The sequence below is a fragment of the Thunnus maccoyii genome, chromosome 10 (genome assembly GCF_910596095.1).
Source record: "Thunnus maccoyii chromosome 10, fThuMac1.1, whole genome shotgun sequence".
Classification (NCBI taxonomy): Eukaryota; Metazoa; Chordata; class Actinopteri; order Scombriformes; family Scombridae; genus Thunnus; species Thunnus maccoyii.
This window is the reverse complement of record NC_056542.1, coordinates 693577-714470: the sequence shown is the minus strand read 5'-3', so window position 1 is coordinate 714470 and position 20894 is coordinate 693577. Positions and strand designations below refer to the sequence as shown.

Sequence of the window (20894 nt, the reverse complement as noted above, 5' to 3'; positions counted from 1 at the left end):
CCAGATAAAACATTCAGGCTTTATCTGAAATAGCAGTGAACATGTTCTGAAACACAACAGCTGTGAAGAATATGGCTCTTTATTAAAGATGGCTCATTGTTAAATATGGCTCATTGTTAAATATGGCTCGTTATTAAATATGGCTCGTTATTAAATATGGCTGGTTATTAAATATGGCTGGTTATTAAATATGGCTCATTGTTAAATATGGCTCGTTATTAAATATGGCTGGTTATTAAATATGGCTGGTTATTAAATATGGCTCATATCCAGTTTTAACCGCCGCTCTGCCTTCAGCTGAAAACACGACATTTTTCATATTCTAGAAACATTTTCACATCATTCAACTACAAACAAAAATATCAGAAAAAGTCAAACAATAAAAAACAGGGAGGGGTCACATGGTAATAATTATAATATTATTAGCAATAATAATACAAATTTTAAGGGTTTTCATTTTGGCAGAATTTCCTCTTCGCCACCGAACGGCAGCGACGGAAAACTAAGAACGAACTGAAAGAAGAAAGTTCTAGAAAAAAGAAACAGCCAAAATTATTCTTCAACAATTTTATAAAACATTTTAGTTTGTTTAGTTTAAATTTAAATCTGACACTCGACTCATTTCAGAGCAGAGAGGAAGGCAGCGAGGAGCCCTGACCTGACAGTGACCGCTGACCTTTGACCCTGAGGACAAATGGACTCGACTACGGGACCCGAAGAGACCCGAAGAGACCCGATGAGACCTGACGAGACTCAACGTGGATGTTATTCAGTGTGACTTGATGTGACTAGATGAGACCTGACGAGACTCAACATGACTTGACAAGACTTGTTACTCGATGACCGGATGCGACTTGAAACTAAACGTGACTCGAATGTAACGTATCTAAGGTCACTCAAAGCGACTTGACAAGACACAGTGAGACTCGAGGTCCAGGTATCATCGGATAATTCGTAATTCATTTGTAATTCAAAACCCAAAAAACAGTAAATCTGTTATTTGTTTCAAAACAAAAAAAACGTTTTTGGTGTCAGAATCAAATAACGAAAAACCAATCAAGCCCGGCCTGTTTTTGGTTTTTGCTGATTCGTTTTATCGTTTTTCCAGCAGGTCTGCGGACATCAAGCTAATTCGTTTTTGCGTTTGAACCCAAAAACAGAAGTCACATGTTTTTTTCCTTTTTAAATCTGGTGATCTATTCCTTTTTAGTTTCCCAACGAAAATCCAGAAAACCAAATTCAAAAGATCGTGCAATTTTGGTTTAGAAATCAAGTATTTTGTCAGTTTTGTACGATAGCGGAAGCGGCTACATTAGCCTACCCATGATCCTCAGAGACCGTTGCTATGGTGAAGACGCCAGCGACAGCCTTAACATATAGTCAGTATAACATTACGTAGTACTGCAGATCAAAAACGTCTTTTTGTTCTTTGTTTTGAAACAAATAACAGATTTACACTTACTTTTTTTTAAAATTACAAATGAATTATGAATTATCCGATGATACCTGGACCTCTCGACATAACTCGATATATCACGTCTCATCGATGTGACTCGGTTGTCTCAACGTCAGTGAATCTCAACATGACTCGATGAAACTCGATGAAACTCGATGAAACTCGATGGGTCTTAAGTGGACTCGAGGGGAATTTGGTTCTACTAAATGTTGAAGAGCAGGTTTAGACTTTATGAATAAAACCTGCTCTTTAACAAGATAAATAAACGTTTGAATGTCACGTTTCCAACAAGCTCTTAGTCTTTTTGTCTCCGTCTGAAGAGATGTGTATTTTTAAAGTATCCTACATGTCCTCAGGGTCAGAGGTCACCGTCAGCAGCAGGAGGCTGAAGCTGTAAAGACATTCAACCACACAAACTGAACACACAGGCTCTCTGTGGCTCGAAAGAACTGAGGTAATATTTCAGAATCATTAGTGGAGCTTTTGGTCAAAGTGTTACTATCATTCATTATTTGGCTAAAACTCATCCTGACACACGGAGCTCTTCATGTAACAATATATGAAAATATATATTCACTTCTCCTTTCTCCAAAGAGTAAATCTGAAATATAAGAAGTGACAGTGAGCGTTTCTTTTGGTTTGGTTTGTTCATCGACTCTGGAAACAGAAACCGGAGTGAAAACAAACATTTGAACAGAAAACGGTGAAAAACTGTTTTTTATCTTTGGACGTCATTCAGCTTGTTTTTAAAGAACACTTGGAAGTTTGGCTGAAACTACAGAACGCTGCTGCGTGTGCTGTTCATCTAAAGGACAGTTCAGTTATAAGACATCAGAAATCAGTTTAAACACGGCGGACGAGGCGCCGCACAGGAAGCGGCTGCTCCCACCAAAATAAAACAACAAACATTTCATTAAAACAGACAGAAAAGGGCGAAGACGTCCCGCACAAAGACGTCCAGAATGTCCAAACTTTCCTGTTGCACCTGTTTGTCTCTCAGGTGTCGACTGACGCTGAACTCCTCATCCTTTCTCCTCTGGTGGAGGTTAAACATCTGCAGAGGGGGAGGAGGCGTCTCCATGACGACCAGCAGAGATGCTCTTCGTTTACTCAGCAAAAGGTTAATTCCACCAACTTCTCCAGTGAGCTTCAGGACCCAAACTGTTCAACAGGTTACTGGACTGTAGAGGCAAAGTCCTGCAAGAGGACCAGGTCCAGGTCTCTGGACTCTTGAGGATGAGGACTATGGTTCCTTGTTGGGTTCTAGAAGCTAGTCTTCTACAACCTTAAAATATCAGGTTGTGGACACCTTTGTTTTAAGGCAAACAAACTTTTAGACCCTTAAAGATGCGCATCAGGCCACATTAAATGGGATCTTGTCCAGGTTATTCTGCTGTGGAGAAACTGGATCAGGTTTTTGGACTGTTGAAGTTAAGGACTATGGTCAGTTATTGGGCTCTAGAGGCTAATCTCTACAGCAGGTTATTCAGACTTTGGGGCAAGTTCCTCTTGTAGAGGCTAATAATTAAGGAAGTTGTTGGAGCCTAACTCTAACCCAAAGCTACCACACTACCACAGCAAGACATAATGAGATCTAGGTAGACGAGGTAGTTATTGGGTCTCTGGGAAGAGTGAAAAGGTCACTATTGGTAAACTTCACTATCAGCAGTTGTACTTCCAGTTTCTCTTAAAACATGAGGCAGAACCACATTTACCATTAAAGACGAGACCATGAGCAAAGACTATGGGCCTAAGGGCAAGACTCTGGGACCTGAAAGCACAGATCTGGGGAAGGGTTATAGACTGCTGAAGTTAAGGACTGTGGTCAGCTGAGGCTAATATGTATGGCAGGTTACTCACTTCGGGTCAAGTTTCTCTTGTGGAAGCTTGGAAGTTGTTGGACTCTAGAAAACGACAACTTCAGATCATAAGCAGGTTTTAAGCTACTGAAAACTAAAACATGTCCAGGAACTACTGCAGAGAATATGATGTGGGGAGGATCTTTGGGCTGTTGGAGGTCAGAACTCTGGTCAGTTGACGTTAATCTCTACAGCGTCTCTCGGCCTTTCAAGCAGGTTTGAGGTTGTTTTTGGACTTGAAAAACTACAACCTCCACAAGCTTTTTAAACCCTGGATGCTCAGATCTGGAGCAGGTTTTTTTACAATCTTTGTGCAGTTTAATTAATCTTTTGAACTAAGATCTGAAGGCGTTTGTGGCCTGGAAGCAGCACTGGAGGAAGCTGTTGGAGTCGGACAGGAAGTGTTAGTCAGGTAAGAGCACAAACTCAGAGATAGCTGAGAGCCTTCGGTGTCCTTCTGTCAGCTTCTCTTTGAGGACTACAATGGAGTGATCCATCCATGCTTGGAGGAGGGGGGTCAGAAGCAACATTCAGAGTCCTGGTTGAGGGTTTCTTGGTGTCGGCCAGGCACAGGACAACAGCATTGGTACAAAAAATAGGAAAAATGGCAAAGTGGCCCCGGAGGAGCCTTTTGGTTTTGAGGTAGGTTAGCTTGACCAGCAGCAGGAGGCTAACGCAGCCCGAGGTAGCTCTCTTTGGAGGTAAAGAGTTTGGTGGAGGAGTCAGAGTTGGGAGGGGTGGGGGTGGGGAGGTCGGGGGGGGGGGCAACCAGCTGACTGTCGGCTTCCTTTCCGTCCTAACCGGAGGCGAACTCGGTGAGACAAACAAACAGGTAAAAGGCTAAAGCAGAGCAGAGGAGCGCTCATGTCCTCTACAGTCACCGCCTGACCAGAGAAATCATAAATCCCTTTGGCTCTGGGCCTCAGGAGGCCGACAGGTAAACTACCTGCTCAGGTAGTGAACCTGCCGTGGACCCTCTGAGGACCCGGTCTCTGGTCAGACTGGTGGAAGGCCTCGGTGTCTCAGGAAACTCGGCACCGATGGTGACAAACTCAAAATGACTCAAACTGAAGGAAAAAGGTTTTGGTTTCAACAGGAACATCATGGATGCCACGGAGACACCAACATCTGATACCACACAGGAATGAGCTACAGTCATGTGACCAGCAGTCGCTGGTCCTGTGTAACGAATGTTTGTTTTAAAGATCGAATCAGGAGAATTCAGCTTTGGTTTCAGTCTGGATATGAAATCATCATGAACTGGAGTGAAAGCAGGCGCTGTTTGTGTTCCTCTGTGGTATCAGACGCTCTCTGGATGTTCCTCACTCACTCATCATCTCAATAATCTCAAAGTTCAAATCTAATCTGTCGTTTATAAAGGCTGATGTGGCTGTAAGGCTGTCAGGAGAGGAGAGGTCGCGACAGGCTGGAGGAGGAAGAGGAGGAGGAGGAGGAGGGGGGAGGTAAGGAGGTAGTAGTATGCATTTGTTTTATCCGGTGCCTGTGCCGGCCTGGACGGGTGGGGTTGCTTCAACCATGACCATCACTGGAGGAGGGGTGGAGTCACATCTCTGTGGGCGGAGCAGAGAAGGAAAGACTGTTAAAGAGTTCATAATCAGCTTTTAGTGGTTTTCTGTTATTTATTTCTTGTTCTGATTTCGGATGTTAAACATGATCAAAATTACAAAACTTGAGGCGAACGTATGTAAAAAAGCTGCCTGCAAGTCAAAACTCAGGGCTTCAACCTCCGCTAAACACTTCATTTATAACGTTTTTTTCTACCTTGCTGACAAGCTGATGTCGGCTCGTCGCACATGCTCATAAATGGCCATCCTTTCTGTAGCCTTGGTTGCTAAGGCTGTTGCTAAGGTGGTTGCTAAGGTGGTTGCTAAGGTGTTTCCATATGTTGTTCAGCTCCAACATGTACGGATGGATTTGAGAAGTTGACATTTGGAGTAAAGAAGGAGAAAAAGAAGTGAAATCCTGCTACTATAGTTTGTTTACGTAGCCTCCGGAGCCGGAGGAAGCTTCCTGAAGCTGACCAATCAGAACAGAGTGGGCTCATCAGGAGGCGGGCCTTAAAGAGACAGGAGCTAAACAGGAGCTCTGTTTCAGACAGAGGCTGAACTGAGGGGCTGCATAAAGGACCAGTAGAAGATAAATAAGGAGTTTTTAACTGGAAATCATGCAAAGATATTCCAGTAGAGCCCCAGAATATGAATATAGAGCTAAAAATGTGCAGAATACATTCTCTTTAAATTATAATAATCATTATAATACCAAGACTCATGTGTGATGAGTCCTAAAGCCAGTCCACAAATTTATTATTGACTTTTTGTTTATTCTTGATTTTCCTCCAGTCTTTTATTTCAGTGTAATCATTTAATCTTCTAGCAAGGCTGTAACATCTGTGCATAGAAACTGTCTTTTATTTTGTGTTTAACATTTGGAAACCAGCAGTGACATAAACAAGTTCACTCTGTGATTTACGAACTTAAAGAAAGAGTGACAGACAGTTTCAAGAGAAGAAGACTGCTGCTGTTATTGAAAAAACATCCAAAGTAATTACTCAATTAGAAGGAAGCACATGGTGTCAGAATCACAGCAGACTAAGAAGATAATGTTATCGTAGCAACAGTGTGGTTGCCGTGGACACCTGGACTGATAGGGGAAGACATTTATTTAATCACCCGTCTCACTTTAACACTCGTTATAATTAACAGCTGTGTGTGTGTGTGTGCGTGTGTGTGTGTGTGCGTGTGTGTGTGTGCGTGTGTGCGTGTGTGTGCGTGTGTGTGTGTGTGTATGTGTGTGTGTGTGTATGTGTGTGTGTGTGTGTGTGTGTGTGTGTATGTGTGTGTGTGTGTGTGTGTGTGTGTGTGTGTATGTGTGTGTGTGTGTGTGTATGTGTGTGTATGTGTGTATGTGTGTGTGTGTGTATGTGTGTGTGTGTGTGTGTATGTGTATGTGTGTGTGTGTGTGTGTGTGTGTGTGTATGTGTGTGTGTGTATGTGTGTGTGTGTGTATGTGTGTGTGTGTGTGTGTATGTGTATGTGTGTGTATGTGTGTGTATGTGTATTTGTGTGTATGTGTGTGTGTGTGTGTGCGTGTGTGTGCGTGTGTGTATGTGTGTGTGTGTGTGTGTGTGTGTGTGTGTGTGTGTGTATGTGTGTGTATGTGTATGTGTGTGTATGTGTGTGTGTGTGTGTGTGTGTGTGTGTGTGTGTGTGTGTGTTACCTGGCTCAGCTCGATGCTCTCAGGTGTGTGAATTTTAGGGCCTCTGACACCATCCAGAGTGGGCGGCGTCTCCCAGCTCGCCGCCTTCCTGCACAAAAAACTGAACACAGAACAGAGTGAGGATGATGAAGATGTCGTTTTTTGAATATGAAGATGATTAAGATGATGATGATGGTCTCACCTGCGTCTGTATCCCAGCAGGATGAAGAGCAGGCAGCAGAGGATGCAGGCGAGGCCGCTGTGAACACCCACCAGCAGAGTCGACATCGAACCGTCAGACTGATCACAGTTACAGTTCGGACCAGCTGACAAAACACATAAACAACAACGGGTCAGACACAGTTCACAGGTGTCATCAGAGGTCAGAAGTCAGAGGTCAGAGGTCACACTGGAGCTCCTACCCGCTGCAGGGTTTCCTCCTTCTGACAGAGACACCAGGCGGCGGTTAGATGGACCGTCTCCGTTCCCATTAAACGCCACCAGCTGGATCTCATAAACCGCTCCTGGCTCTGCAGAAAGGAAACAAACATTTCTCAGAAACGTTTTCACAGAACGTCACAGAAGTCGTATTTTCTGTAATTCCATCTCTTATTTTAAAAGGGTATGGCACAGCTGTTTGGACTACAGAACAGAACTTCCTGTAGACAAAAACAACCTGAAATCATATTATTTAACTATCTGTTTTTACTTTAACTACATCAAGCTCATAATACTTATGTACTTTTACAGTAGTAGGATTTGTCATGCAGGACCTTTACTTGTAATGGAGTGTTTTTACATTGTTGTATTGGTACTTTTACTGAATACTTCTTCCACCTCTTTAGCTGCAGTACTGACCCAGGTGGGAAATGGTGTGGGTGTTGATGTGTCCTGGGAAGGTCTCCTGTCCCTGGATGTCTGGGTTGGAAACCCCACGGTACTCCAGCCTGAAGCCCTCCACCTTCCCCGGCTTACTGGGCAGCTCCCAGTACACCTGCATGGCTGTCTGGTTCAACACCTTTGTGAAGAAACTGGGAGAACTGGGAACTGTGGGACAGACAAACAGAGGTCACATGATGAACATCTCTGATGACCTTTTTAAATTTTACTGCTTTGTTGTTTCATTCAGAAACTGTTGGTCAGTGATGAAACAAACCTTTTTCCCAGCAGACATTTGTCTTGTTACAGCACGACAAGCAAAAGTTGTAAATAACAATATAAACCATGTGAGTGAGTGAGCATGCTCAGTACCAGAGCCTGGAACTGGCTCACCTATATGGATTACAGCCATCATTAATGTCATTAATTCTACCTGAGCTTTATATACTATATACTATATATAATATATATAATATATACCACTCTATATTCAGAGTGATTAGGGGGACAGTACATATTCAGAGTGATTAGGGGGACAGTACATATTAAGAGTGATTAGGGGGACAGTACATATTCAGAGTGATTATGGGGACAGTATATATTCAGAGTGATTAGGGGGACAGTACATATTCAGAGTGTTTATGGGGACAGTATATATTCAGAGTGATTAGGGGGACAGTACATATTCAGAGTGATTAGGGGGACAGTACATATTAAGAGTGATTATGGGGACAGTATATATTCAGAGTGATTAGGGGGACAGTACATATTCAGAGTGATTAGGGGGACAGTACATATTCAGAGTGATTAGGGGGACAGTATATATTCAGAGTGATTAGGGGGACAGTACATATTCAGAGTGATTAGGGGGACAGTACATATTCAGAGTGATTAGGGGGACAGTACATATTAAGAGTGATTATGGGGACAGTATATATTCAGAGTGATTAGGGGGACAGTACATATTCAGAGTGTTTATGGGGACAGTATATATTCAGAGTGATTAGGGGGACAGTACATATTCAGGGTGATTAGGGGGACAGTACATATTCAGAGTGATTAGGGGGACAGTACATATTCAGAGTGATTAGGGGGACAGTATATATTCAGAGTGATTAGGGGGACAGTACATATTCAGAGTGATTAGGGGGACAGTATATATTCAGAGTGATTAGGGGGACAGTATATATTCAGAGTGATTAGGGGGACAGTATATATTCAGAGTGATTATGGGGACAGTATATATTCAGAGTGATTAGGGGGACAGTACATATTCAGAGTGATTAGGGGGACAGTATATATTCAGAGTGATTAGGGGGACAGTATATATTCAGAGTGATTATGGGGACAGTATATATTCAGAGTGATTAGGGGGACAGTACATATTCAGAGTGATTAGGGGGACAGTATATATTCAGAGTGATTAGGGGGACAGTATATATTCAGAGTGATTAGGGGGACAGTATATATTCAGAGTGATTAGGGGGACAGTATATATTCAGAGTGATTATGGGGACAGTATATATTCAGAGTGATTAGGGGGACAGTACATATTCAGAGTGATTAGGGGGACAGTACATATTCAGAGCGTTTATGGGGACAGTATATATTCAGAGTGATTAGGGGGACAGTATATATTTAGAGTGATTAGGGGGACAGTATATATTTAGAGTGTTTATGGGGACAGTATATATTTAGAGTGTTTATGGGGACAGTACATATTAAGAGTGATTAGGGGGACAGTATATATTAAGAGTGATTAGGGGGACAGTACATATTCAGAGTGATTATGGGGACAGTATATATTCAGAGTGATTAGGGGGACAGTACATATTCAGAGTGTTTATGGGGACAGTATATATTCAGAGTGATTAGGGGGACAGTATATATTTAGAGTGATTAGGGGGACAGTACATATTAAGAGTGTTTATGGGGACAGTATATATTCAGAGTGATTAGGGGGACAGTACATATTCAGAGTGTTTATGGGGACAGTATATATTTAGAGTGATTAGGGGGACAGTATATATTCAGAGTGTTTATGGGGACAGTATATATTCAGAGTGATTAGGGGGACAGTACATATTCAGAGTGTTTATGGGGACAGTATATATCCAGAGTGATTAGGGGGACAGTATATGAGTATGTATGAGTATATATAGTATATATATAGTATATAGAGTGTTTAGGAGGACGTACCGCCCCCCAGTGTAGTCGAGGTGATGGTGTTGGACTGCTGGCTTCCTCCCAGAGCAGAGTAAGCCTTCAGGTAGATGGAGTAGGTGGTGGCTGCTTCCAGGTTGGCAAACTCGTGTCTGAAGGTCGTTTTACTGACGGCCTCCTGCAGCTCCGCACTGTCCGGCTCTGAGGACACACAGGTCATAGGTCAAAGGTCAGAGGTCAGAGGGAAGAGGAATCACAGCACTAATCCAGGACAGACAGCGATCAAATGTCAACACATCTCTAATTTTGTCTCATTGAATTTGATCTCATCGTGATTTAATGAATCTTGTTTGTCTAATCTCACTGTTTCATCATCTTCTCCTTTAATCTCATCTCGTCTCTTCTGGTTTCATCTCATTTTGTCTCCTGATGTCTAATCTTGTCTTGACTCGTCTTGTTTTCATTCATCTCTTTTGTCTCATCTCATCTAATCTCGGTTTGACTCCACTAATTAACTAACCTAATCTCTTCTCATTTAATCTCATTTTATCTCATGATGTTTTGTTGCCTTCCTCTTGTTTAATCTCCTCTAATCCCATTCTGTCTCATGTCATCTAATGTCAGTTTGTCTCTTCTAACCTTGTCCAATCTAATCCTGGTCTCATGTAATCTAATTTTGTCTCCTCTCATGTTGTCCTCATTTCTTCTCATTACATTTAATCTCACTTCATTTGGTCTCATTTCTATTTATGTAATCTCATCTCCTCATGCCTAATCTTGTGTCATCTTGTCTAATCTCATCTTGTCTTGTTTTTATTCACATCTTTTGTCTCTGATAATCTCATCCCATCTTGTTTCACCTCATTTTGTCTTGTCTTGTTCAGTCTAATCTCACCTTTAACCATCTCATCTACTCTACTTTAATCTCCTCTCATTTAATCTCTCCTCATCTAATGTCAGTTTGTGTCTTCTAATCTTGCCCAACCTAATCCTGCTCTGTTTGTTCTCACATAATCTCATTTTGTTTCTACTTATCTCACCTCGTCTACTCTCGTTTTGTCTAATCTAATCTTGTCCCGTCTCATCTCATGTCTCTTACCTCCGAGTCGTCGGATGTGCAGGACGTATCCGATGATGTGCTGGCTGACGTGCTCTGGCGGCTGTTCCCAGATCAGCTGGAGGCTGGTGGAGCTGAGGGGCGTGGCCTGGAGGCCGACGGGGGCCTCGGGCAGCTCGGGCCCCTGGCTGATGGCGAGACGGGCGCTGGCCTGGTTGGTGCCGGCGCTGTTCTCTGCGATGCATTGATAGATGGCCTCGTCCTCGGGGGTGATGCGGGTGATGGCGAGCGTCCTGCGGGGGGCAGACAGAGACGTGTTTATTTGTTAAGTGTTCAGACTTACTGTAGTTCAACTCATCAGTGAAGAAGAAGGATAATGTCCGTACGTGTTTCCGTTGGTGAGTTTGACGTTGCCGCTGGGCGCCAGCAGTTTGCCGTTCTTCAGCCAGATGAGGTGCGGCTCCGGGACGCCGGACGCCGTGCAGCTGAAGACGGCGCTGCCCCCTGCTGGTCTGGAGACGGACTGAGGCCACTGCACAAACTCTGGAGGAGCTGCAGCGAGACACAGAGGAGGATAGAATATAAATATACCATCTGTTTGTAGAGTTCATGTTCTCTCCACAGACTGATCTGTAACATATTTCATTATGTGTTATTTTATTCAGATTATGATAAAACATCTAATAAACACTTTCAACACCAGGACAGACGTCCTTTATTCTCTCAGTCTGACACTGAGCGGCTACACGAGCCTTTAACCACCAACAACATATTTAACAAGTTTCAGTAACAGTACTGCGTGATGTAAAAGCAGCAATATAACAATATAAAAATACTACTTTATATACTACAAATGTATATTTTCCCTCGTGTTTATCATTGATAATCAGAATATAAACAGACAATAAATTGTTTATAACACAATATAATGTAGTTATAAGACATGTTAAGTGTTTATTAATGTTCAGTATTTATTATAACTTCTCCTATGAAGACATATTTTATATTATTACAGTTGTGTTTTATTATATTGTCATTGATGATGTTTATACAGCAGCACAGGAGGACTTATAATTATTAATTAATACATTAATAAACAATTATATCTGCTGACAGCTGCATTACAGAGAGTCATTAGCCAGTTATGAACTCTTCAGCTGTCAGATAAATGTATAGAGTACCTGTAGTACTGAAGTACTACAGGTACCACAGTAGTTGTGTTGCTGTGTGACGTCCAGCAGGAGGCAGCAGAGGTTTTATATCTGAACCTCCTCCAAACCAAAGACATGTGTGTTTTAATATTGTTTTACTAAATATATCCATGTAATGATGTGTTTAAACCAGAGATTTATTATAATAAATGAATAAAAAAAGTTAATATTGAATTCTTGGTTTCCTGTTTCACAAACATCTTTCTGACGTCATGTGATCCCATATTTAAAAACACAATAACTAATAAAAATAAAAACATAATAAATATCTCAGCCAATGAAAACTGGAGTTGAATCTGAACTTGAACTTTATGTTTGAGCAGCACTTTGACCTCTGACCCCCCCCCCCCCCCTCCAGAAAACAGACAGGTGCCGTCTCGCCTCCAGCCCTCCTGTCTCCATGGTAACAGGGAGACCATGGTACACATGTGTCTCTGTCACCCTAAATAACCTCCTGAAGCCCCGCCCCTTTCTCCCCCGCATGTGCAGGGGGAGGGGCCACAGGTCAGAGGTCAGGGGTCAGGGGTTGGGGGGGGCAGGGTGCTTGAATAGGAGCCATTACTCAATACGGGGGGGGGGGGGGGGGAGGGGGGGGTTCATTAACATAGAAATAAAGTTGATTTGTGGAGAGACAGCGACACACTGACGACTGTTTTCTCTTTTCAGCTCAAGTTCAAAACTCAGCTGCAAGAAAAATATATAATAAAAATATATAAATGATCTATAAATTAATTATCTTATAAACTGAACGTTTTAATAAAATCAGTAAAAAGTAAACAGAAACTCCATCTGTCAGATAAGTATAATATATATACTATATATATATATATATATATATATATATAGTATATACTCAGTTTATTTCATCCGTAACATTTGATCTCCTATTTATCATGAATAATCGTCTATAAAGAGTTAATAACTGGTTAATAACTGTCGTTACTGTCAGCAGATATAATAACACAGAAGTGTTTGCTGTAATAATATAAAATATGTCTTCATAGGAGACGTTATAATAAATACTGAACATTAAATATCTGCTTATAACGACATTATAGTGAGTTATTAATCATTAATTAACTGATTATTAATCATAAAGTGTTCACATTTAATCTAAATCTAAAAGTCTCAGTTTCTTTAAGTATGAATATGAATCATATAATAACAATAAAATGCTTTTAGTTTACAGTTTGTGTGTGTTTAGCTGAATTATGTGTGAATGAGTTTATTGATCATATTGAATATTGATCAGCTGCAGCTTTATTTTTATAACTGAAACTAAAAATAAGTTGAACAAATATCAACGTATTGATAACAAATATTTCAGTTACACTTTATTTTATAATAATTTAAGAAGTTTCTCTTAAAGAACAAAATCATTTAAGGTCAGTTTGAGTCACTATTTAATTAATTAATTAATAATCAATCAATGAATAATGATCATTTTTAGAGAACTGATTTTATTTCTAGAATATTACAGATTCTTTCCAGGAAACGTACAGATCTGTAAAATAAAACATCTTGTTTCTGTTTTCTGAAGAATATGAATGAAAATGTGACCGAATATATAAATAATATATAAATAATATATAAATAATATTAATCTGAAATATTCAAATATTAACGTCTGTTCAGACTTTTTTTTTTTTTACTTTTCAAATTTTTTTATGATTCTTTTAGTTTGTGTCCGACATGATTTAAAGTCATCATCTTCATCATCTTCATCATCTTCATCATCCTCACGTCGCTGACAGACGGAGCTTCAGACTGAATCAAGTCCTCATTGTGAAGTGGGACTCTTCACATGCTAATCCAGATTCTAATGAAGCTCTCAGTCTAGGAAACACACACACACACAAAGAGCCTGTGTGTGTGTGTGTGTGTGTGACCTCTGACCTCTGACCTGTGTGTGTCTGAGCTGCAGCTGGAGACCAAACAAACAAAACATATAATCCACACGAACAACAGACGGCGTTTCAGCACACAGAGTCCGAGCTGAAATAACGATAATAACAATAATAAGAAGAAGAAGAAGAACAACAACAACAACAACAACAATAATATAAATAAATAAATTGTTCTGATAACTGATTCATGTTTAAATTGTTTCTGTCTGTTTGTATCTGTGAGTTTCTGCTTTCTGTTGTTCTGATGTGAATCTGGTTCTTCTTCTCTTCTCTTTACGCATCATTTCCTGCTGGGATGGAGGTCAGAGGTCAGAGGTCAGAGGTGACCTTCACTGACACTAATATATCGGTTTATATTCGTCTCTGCTGCTGCTGCTGCTGCTGCAGACACATCAGCTGAACAGAAGATTTATAATATTTCCTTTTGTTATCTAAATGTTTTTAAAGGTTTTTTTCATTTTTTAAAGGTTATTAATGTTTATATATAAATATAATATGTAGAAATGATCATAATGTTCCTAAAGGTTCGTGCATATAACAGTTGAACAGATGATCATAAATGATCCTAAAATTCTTGAGTGTTTTTAAGAGTTCCTAAATATTTATAAATGTTTGTTAATGTTTCTACAGGTTCTTAGTTATTTATGGATTTTATTAAATGTTAATAAAGGTTCCTGAGTTTTTGTAAATGTTCTTAAAGGTTCTTCAAATATTTGTATGTGTCTGTAAATGTTCCTCAACATTTCAGATAATTCATAAATGTTTATAAATGTTCTAAAAGGTTCTTACATGTTTTTAAATGTTTTATCTTTTTGTAAATTGTTGTTAATGTCCCTAAATGTTCCAAAAGGTTCCTAAACAGCCATAAAGGTTCCTGAAACGTTGTAAATATTCTGAAAGGTTCCTAAATATTTAGAGATGTTGGTAACATTCATAAATATTGGTAAATCCTTCATCCAGTAGTGAAAGTCTCATTTCAGCTGGTTGCAGTGTTTTCTCTCTCTGTGTCTTTGTCCTCTTTGTCTCGTCCCCCCCCCCCCCCCCCGGTCTGGTTCACTGGCAGACTCAGAGGTCAGAGGTCAGAGGGGTGAAGAGTCAGACAGCAGCAGAACAACCTCAGACTGAACTGAACTTGACATCGACACACAAACAGACGGACAAGTTCAAGAGCACAAACACACTCTGACACTTCAGTGTGTTCACGCCGCTGACGAGTTCAAGTTCAGACGTCTGAAATGAAGTTAAAGTTCAAACTAAACACATAAAATCAACAACTGCAAATCTGCACTGACTCATAATGTTTGCTACGTCTCTCTGTTATTGTACATTACCATTAATGTAAATAAATATCTAATATCTACCAATAATATATAATATCTAAATCTGATAAAAGAGGAAGAAACTGATTCTGACATTATTTAGATTTTCTAATGAATGAAACTGAATTATGGACGAACAGCCTGAAACTGAGAGATTTCACTGCAGGAAGACGTATTTTTATCTGATATCAAAAGATCAAACTGGAGGAAGTTCAAACACCTTGTATGTTATTTTTAGTTTAAGAGCTCATTAAGCCTCATTTTTTAAATTATTATTATGTTTTTTTCTCACAAAAGTTTCAGTTGAAACAGGGTCGTTACAGTAATCTGGTTCTGTGTTCACAGTTTTCATTTTAATCTGGTTTAATCTGGTTTAATCTGGTTTAATCTGGTTTAATCTGGTTTATCTGGTAAAATAATAAAAATAAATACTGTCTGATTTGAAAATCGTCACCTGTGAAAGTTTCACAGCCGCAGCCGTCAGGATTTAATCTACGTTGTGATAATCAACACTGTACAGACGTCTGCACAGCATCGCATTCTGGTAATCATAATATTTTAATAAAGATCTATCTGATGAACAGTCCATTAAAAGGTTTCACGACTCTCTGATAGAAGTCAGGAGTCCCTCAGGGCTCTATTGTTGGGCCTCTTTTATTCACTGTGTACATAAACAATAACATCTATGCCACCTGAACTGTGATGTACATTTTTATGCAGATGATATTATTCTATACATTACTGGCTGCTGCTGATCTACAGTTTGTTTTAGACACATGTCAGATCACTCATCATACACCAGCTGGTTTTAAATTCTGACTAAACAACATGTATGTTGTTCCCGGGGTCAGTTAAGACCTTCCAGCCTCCTGTTCTTAACTCTTCAGGGTTCCCACATTGACATTGTTTAGGAATCTGGCTGCAGACAAGAGTCACTTTTAAAACTGAGATGGAAAACCTGACAGGCAGACGGAAGGTCAAAATGGATTCATGTATAAAATTAAATTATGTTTCTCTTCTGACAGTCAGATTATAAAACTGTCTCACCTGATTATGCAGATATATGAATCTAACTTGTGTCTGTCTATGATTAAACGGTTTAGTCTCTCTTCCTGTTTAATCTCTCTCACCTTGTTTAAATAAATGATTAAATAGAATAAATACTTCCTGTGTCGTCGTTATGTTTGACGTGTGCGTCTGTACCTTGTACGAACAGTCGTCCGAGCGCCGTCCGTCGGGATCTGCTTCCCGGTCTGTTGGCTGAACAAACGTAAACTCCTGAATGTTGCAGCGTGGCGTCAGAGATCATCAGATTCCCGGTTCCCAAAACCTGGATCCCCTCCACACCTATGGACCGCCCGTCTGTCACAGCAACACATCATCATCATCATCATCATCATCATCATCATCATCATCATACAGTTTATGTATAGAATACTAGATAGTGAATAAACCACTGAGAGGTTTTGTGATCAATAATTGATCAATAAGAGGTTGTTTAAGGGTTAAGGTGAAGGTTGTTACCAAGGCGACTCCAGGACACGATGGGGCGGGGGTTTCCTGTGGCAATGCACTCCAAGATGGCGGTCTGGTGGACGTTGATGGTGAGGTTCTGAGGACCGGACAGGATGACGGGCTCCTTGTAGATCCTGGATCCTGCAACTGGACCCACAGAAACCACAGTGTCAGAACCTGGATCCTGAATCCTGAAGGTTCTTCTAAAAATCTCTTTAAAGTCCTCTGAGTTTAGTCTTACCGGTGACGGACAGCTGGGCCTCGTGGCTGTAACGGGTGTTGGCGATGTTGGAGGCGACGCAGCGATACAAGCCGCTGTCGGTCTGCCGGACGCCGGTAATCTGCAGGATGCCGTTAGGAAGCAGAGTGTATCTGCAGAAAGACACATTTAATATCTGTTAAATACACATTAAAGACTGAGATGTGGTTGGAAAGTACGTTGACCTTCAGTTACGTTTTTTTTTTAATCAAATTAGTTTCACACATTTGTTAAATATACATTAATTACATTATAATATATATTAAATATATTTAAAATACATGTGAAGTACACATTGAATAGATATTATGTTTAATGTATTAAACACACATTAATTACACAATAGAAACATGTTAATTACTCATAAAGATAGATAGATGATTGATAGATGATTGATAGATAGATGATTAATAGATAGATGATTGATAGATAGATGATTGATAGATAGATGATTGATAGATGGATGATTGATAGATAGATGATTGATAGATAGATGATTGATAGGAAACGATTTCCAATAAATAGAAAAGAACATGTTAAACACACTAAACTACCTTTTAAACATGTTAAATATTGTTAAGTATATGTTAATTATGCCTTTCATATATATTAGATATGTGTGTGTGTGTGTGTGTGTGTGTGTGCGTGTGCGTGTGTGTGTGTGTGTGTGTGTGTTGGTACCTGGGGTCCTCGGTGCTCAGTGGGCGTCGGTCTCTCTGCCAGGTGATGTTGGCTTCTGGGATTCCATTTACCTGACAGGTGAGTCTGGCCACGCCCCCTTCATCCACCGCCACAGACTCAGGGTGAGACAGGAACTTAGGGAGGGCTGCGGGGGGTGGGAAGGGGGGGGTGGGGGGGGCAGAGAAATACATGAAATACATAAACTGATGATGTGTGTTACAGCAGCGGTGGACAAACAGCGGCCCGTGGACCAAATGTGGCCCTGCGAGCTAAAACATGAACGTTGACATCATGTTTCATGAATCTGCTGCAGATACAAAAGACTGTTTCAGCCTCAGCAGCTAAACTGTAACTGTGATGTTAATCAGCTGAAGTGTCCACATGCAAATAACCCGACTAGACTACAACTATATAAAGTTACACATTACATTACAAATCAATATTTATATCAGCACTCTTACGCACCGTTTCACCTGTATATATATTGACATTGTATGTTGTCGTCTATATGATGTTTCTATATTTAGGACTCTGTTTCTATTTGTTAATGTTTAATTCTTTCAATCCACCATAAATAAACTAAATAAACTCTGTTAATCTTTACTTCCTGATGAGATTCATGACATCAGATATATAAATTAAACATATAGACGAGTGTTTCCACTGAAACACCCTGAAAAGAAAGTGCGTTGTGTTACATATGTTCAGGTCATGTGACTCACATGCGAGCTGGACTCGGGCCTTGCGGCTGATCAGCATGCCGTAGTGGTTCTGCGCGGCGCAGTCGTACTCGCCGGCGTCCGTCTCGTTACTTTCTCGTCTCTTGGAGAAGTTCTTGATGAGCAGCGTTCCGTTAGGGAGCACCGTCGCCCTGACGCCGGTCGCCACGGGAACGCCGTTCCTCCGCCAGGTGATGGAGATAGGCCCCTCCCCTTCTACCTGACAGTCCAGCATCAGGGGGCGGTCCCTCGCTGCAATGACATCACCGGGCTCTTTCAGGAAGGCCAGCTCCGAGGCTCCGCCCACACCTGACAGGTTGATACGGGAACGTTAGTCTGATGCTGAGATGGGTTCGCTGTCGTCACGTCAGGTCAAAGGTCAGATTCTCAGGTGTCTCAGTACAGAACTGAGAGTCCGACTGACAACAACACGACAAACATAAACCTGGATCCTGATTGGACGGATGACGTACGACTGTTTATCTCTATATGTGTCTTCATGTTTGGATTCAAACCAACGATGAACTGATCTACTAACGAGTGTTGTGTTTGTATCAGAGCTGATGTATCGCTGCAGCGGGTCACATGTTCCTTCATCATGAGTTTAATCAGACTGTAGTTCATCGTAACAGCAGGAAGGAAGGAGATCAGTTCATTACCGGTTTGATTCTAAACATGAAGACAATCAGCAGAATGATCCTTTAACTCTGTTACATTATTATAATATTCACTAATAACTGATCCATCAAACATGAACATGTGAAATACTCACAGAGAGTCTGAGGATGATGAAGATGAAGATGACAGTGATGATGATGATGAAGCTGTTGACGACCAATAATAAAGTCATTCATCAGTGTTGATCACAGGTAATAAAACACGTTTGTAGTTTCATCTTTACTTTCAAATAATCAGAAACATGTAAAACTCGTTTATATCGTTAAATATTTGACTGAAGACTAAATGTTCCGTCAGCTCGTCTGTTTCATTGTTTCTCCTCCTCCTCCTCCTCCTCTTCCTCCTCCTCCTCTTCCTCCTCTTCCTCCTCCTCCTCCTCCTCCTCCTCCTCTTCTGTCTCATTTTGCTTTTCAACTTGAACTTGGACGAGGTGACTTTCCCAGGCTCCCCCTCTGACCCCCCCCCCCCCTCCTCGTCCTCCATCTAGTTCTGGTCCCAGCTGGTCTGACAACGAGACGACGGACGGCAGCAGGACTCCCTGTGACGTCTGGACCCCCCAAAACCTCCTCCAGACCCCCCATCCACCCCCCCCCCACCTCCGCCTCCTCTAGTATGAAAGACAACAATAACCACAACAAAAGTCCACAGCAGACACAACAGCCCCCCCCCCCCCCCCCCCCCCCCCCCCCCCATCAAAGCAACATCACTAAACTCTGCAGCTGCCAGACTTCATTTACATTTTCTAAACATTCAAACTTCTGTCATGAAGCTTCTCAGTTTTCATCTTTTTCTGATTCAAACTCAACTTTATTGTCCATCAGATCCAAAGAAACGAAGCAAAGTTACAAATCTGACACTTGGTTTTACTGACGTCCAGCAGAAACATAAACTGACAGAAACATCAACTGAAGGAAACTTTTCTTCCTTTAAACTAAACAAAGTATTAAAACCTGCCGGATCGTCTGAAAACTGCTTTTACAGAAAGTCTTTACAGGACCGCTGTGATTATATAAATATATATAATATGACTCAGACCCCACCATCACATCTGGACAAGAACCAGACCCGACCATCACATCTGGACCAGAACCAGACCCGACCATCACATCTGGACAAGAACCAGACCCGACCATCACATCTGGACCAGAACCAGACCCGGCCATCACATCTGGACCAGAACCAGACCCGACCATCACATCTAGATGTCGTCGGCATAGAATGACATCATGTTTAGTGACTCTGAGTGAGCAGCAGCAGGATAAAACAAGATAAACAAAGATAAACAATAAAAATGAGCATCAGTGCCGTTTACTGTTAAACCTGCTTGTATAATAATACACAGAACTGTGTGAAGGTTTTAGTCCCTTTAGATGTTTAGATCCATGATGCAGCAGCATCAGGAGACGTCTGATCATCAAACATCCAGCCAGAGTCATAAAGAACCATCTTCATCTACAAGAAGAACAAGGAGTCCTGATGGTCTCTGATCTCAACATCATGGAGTCAGAGAGACCTGCTGAGAACCTGAAACACTGAGAACTGCTGCTGGTTTAAAGGCAAAGCTGCTCGCAGCAGATATTGATTCACTTTCTGCTGTTTATTAATCTTTGGATCAAGTTAACTGATCAATAACAACTATTGACAGAAGCATCTTCACTTTACTGTCACTGACTGAACTTTTGCACAGTTCATGTGAGATCAGAGTCTCTCTGACTGAAAACGGTTCGTTAACAGTCGATGGATAAAACACGATCCATCCGCCAATTACAGATGTTTCTGATCGGTTCCCTGCAGGGATCAATACTGAGTCCACATGTTCAAACTCTTCAACAGCAACAATTCTGGATCAAAATGTGACACATTTGCATAGTTTTCACACAGAAAGCATTCAGTGACTACAGCCTTCAAATGTCCTCAAAACATTTGACATGTTTACATCCTCACTGCCAAACTCTTCAGTTTAACATGTATTCA

At 41.0% G+C, this 20894-nt stretch overlaps 1 protein-coding gene across 1 annotated transcript; it reads right to left on the bottom strand.

Moving 5' to 3' along the window:
• Positions 1-4081: 4081 nt before the first annotated feature.
• Positions 4082-19096, bottom strand: LOC121905348 (immunoglobulin superfamily DCC subclass member 3-like). Its single transcript, XM_042423547.1, has 14 exons — positions 19015-19096; positions 18246-18551; positions 17524-17668; positions 16825-16955; positions 16593-16730; positions 16272-16430; positions 11018-11183; positions 10674-10924; positions 9611-9775; positions 7391-7579; positions 6955-7062; positions 6735-6858; positions 6554-6653; positions 4082-4886 (listed from the first exon to the last, which is right to left on the bottom strand). The coding sequence occupies exons 1-14, from the start codon at positions 19094-19096 to the stop codon at positions 4806-4808; spliced, it is 2145 nt and encodes a 714-aa protein (XP_042279481.1). The 3' UTR covers positions 4082-4805.
• Between the last annotated feature and the right edge of the window lie 1798 nt (positions 19097-20894).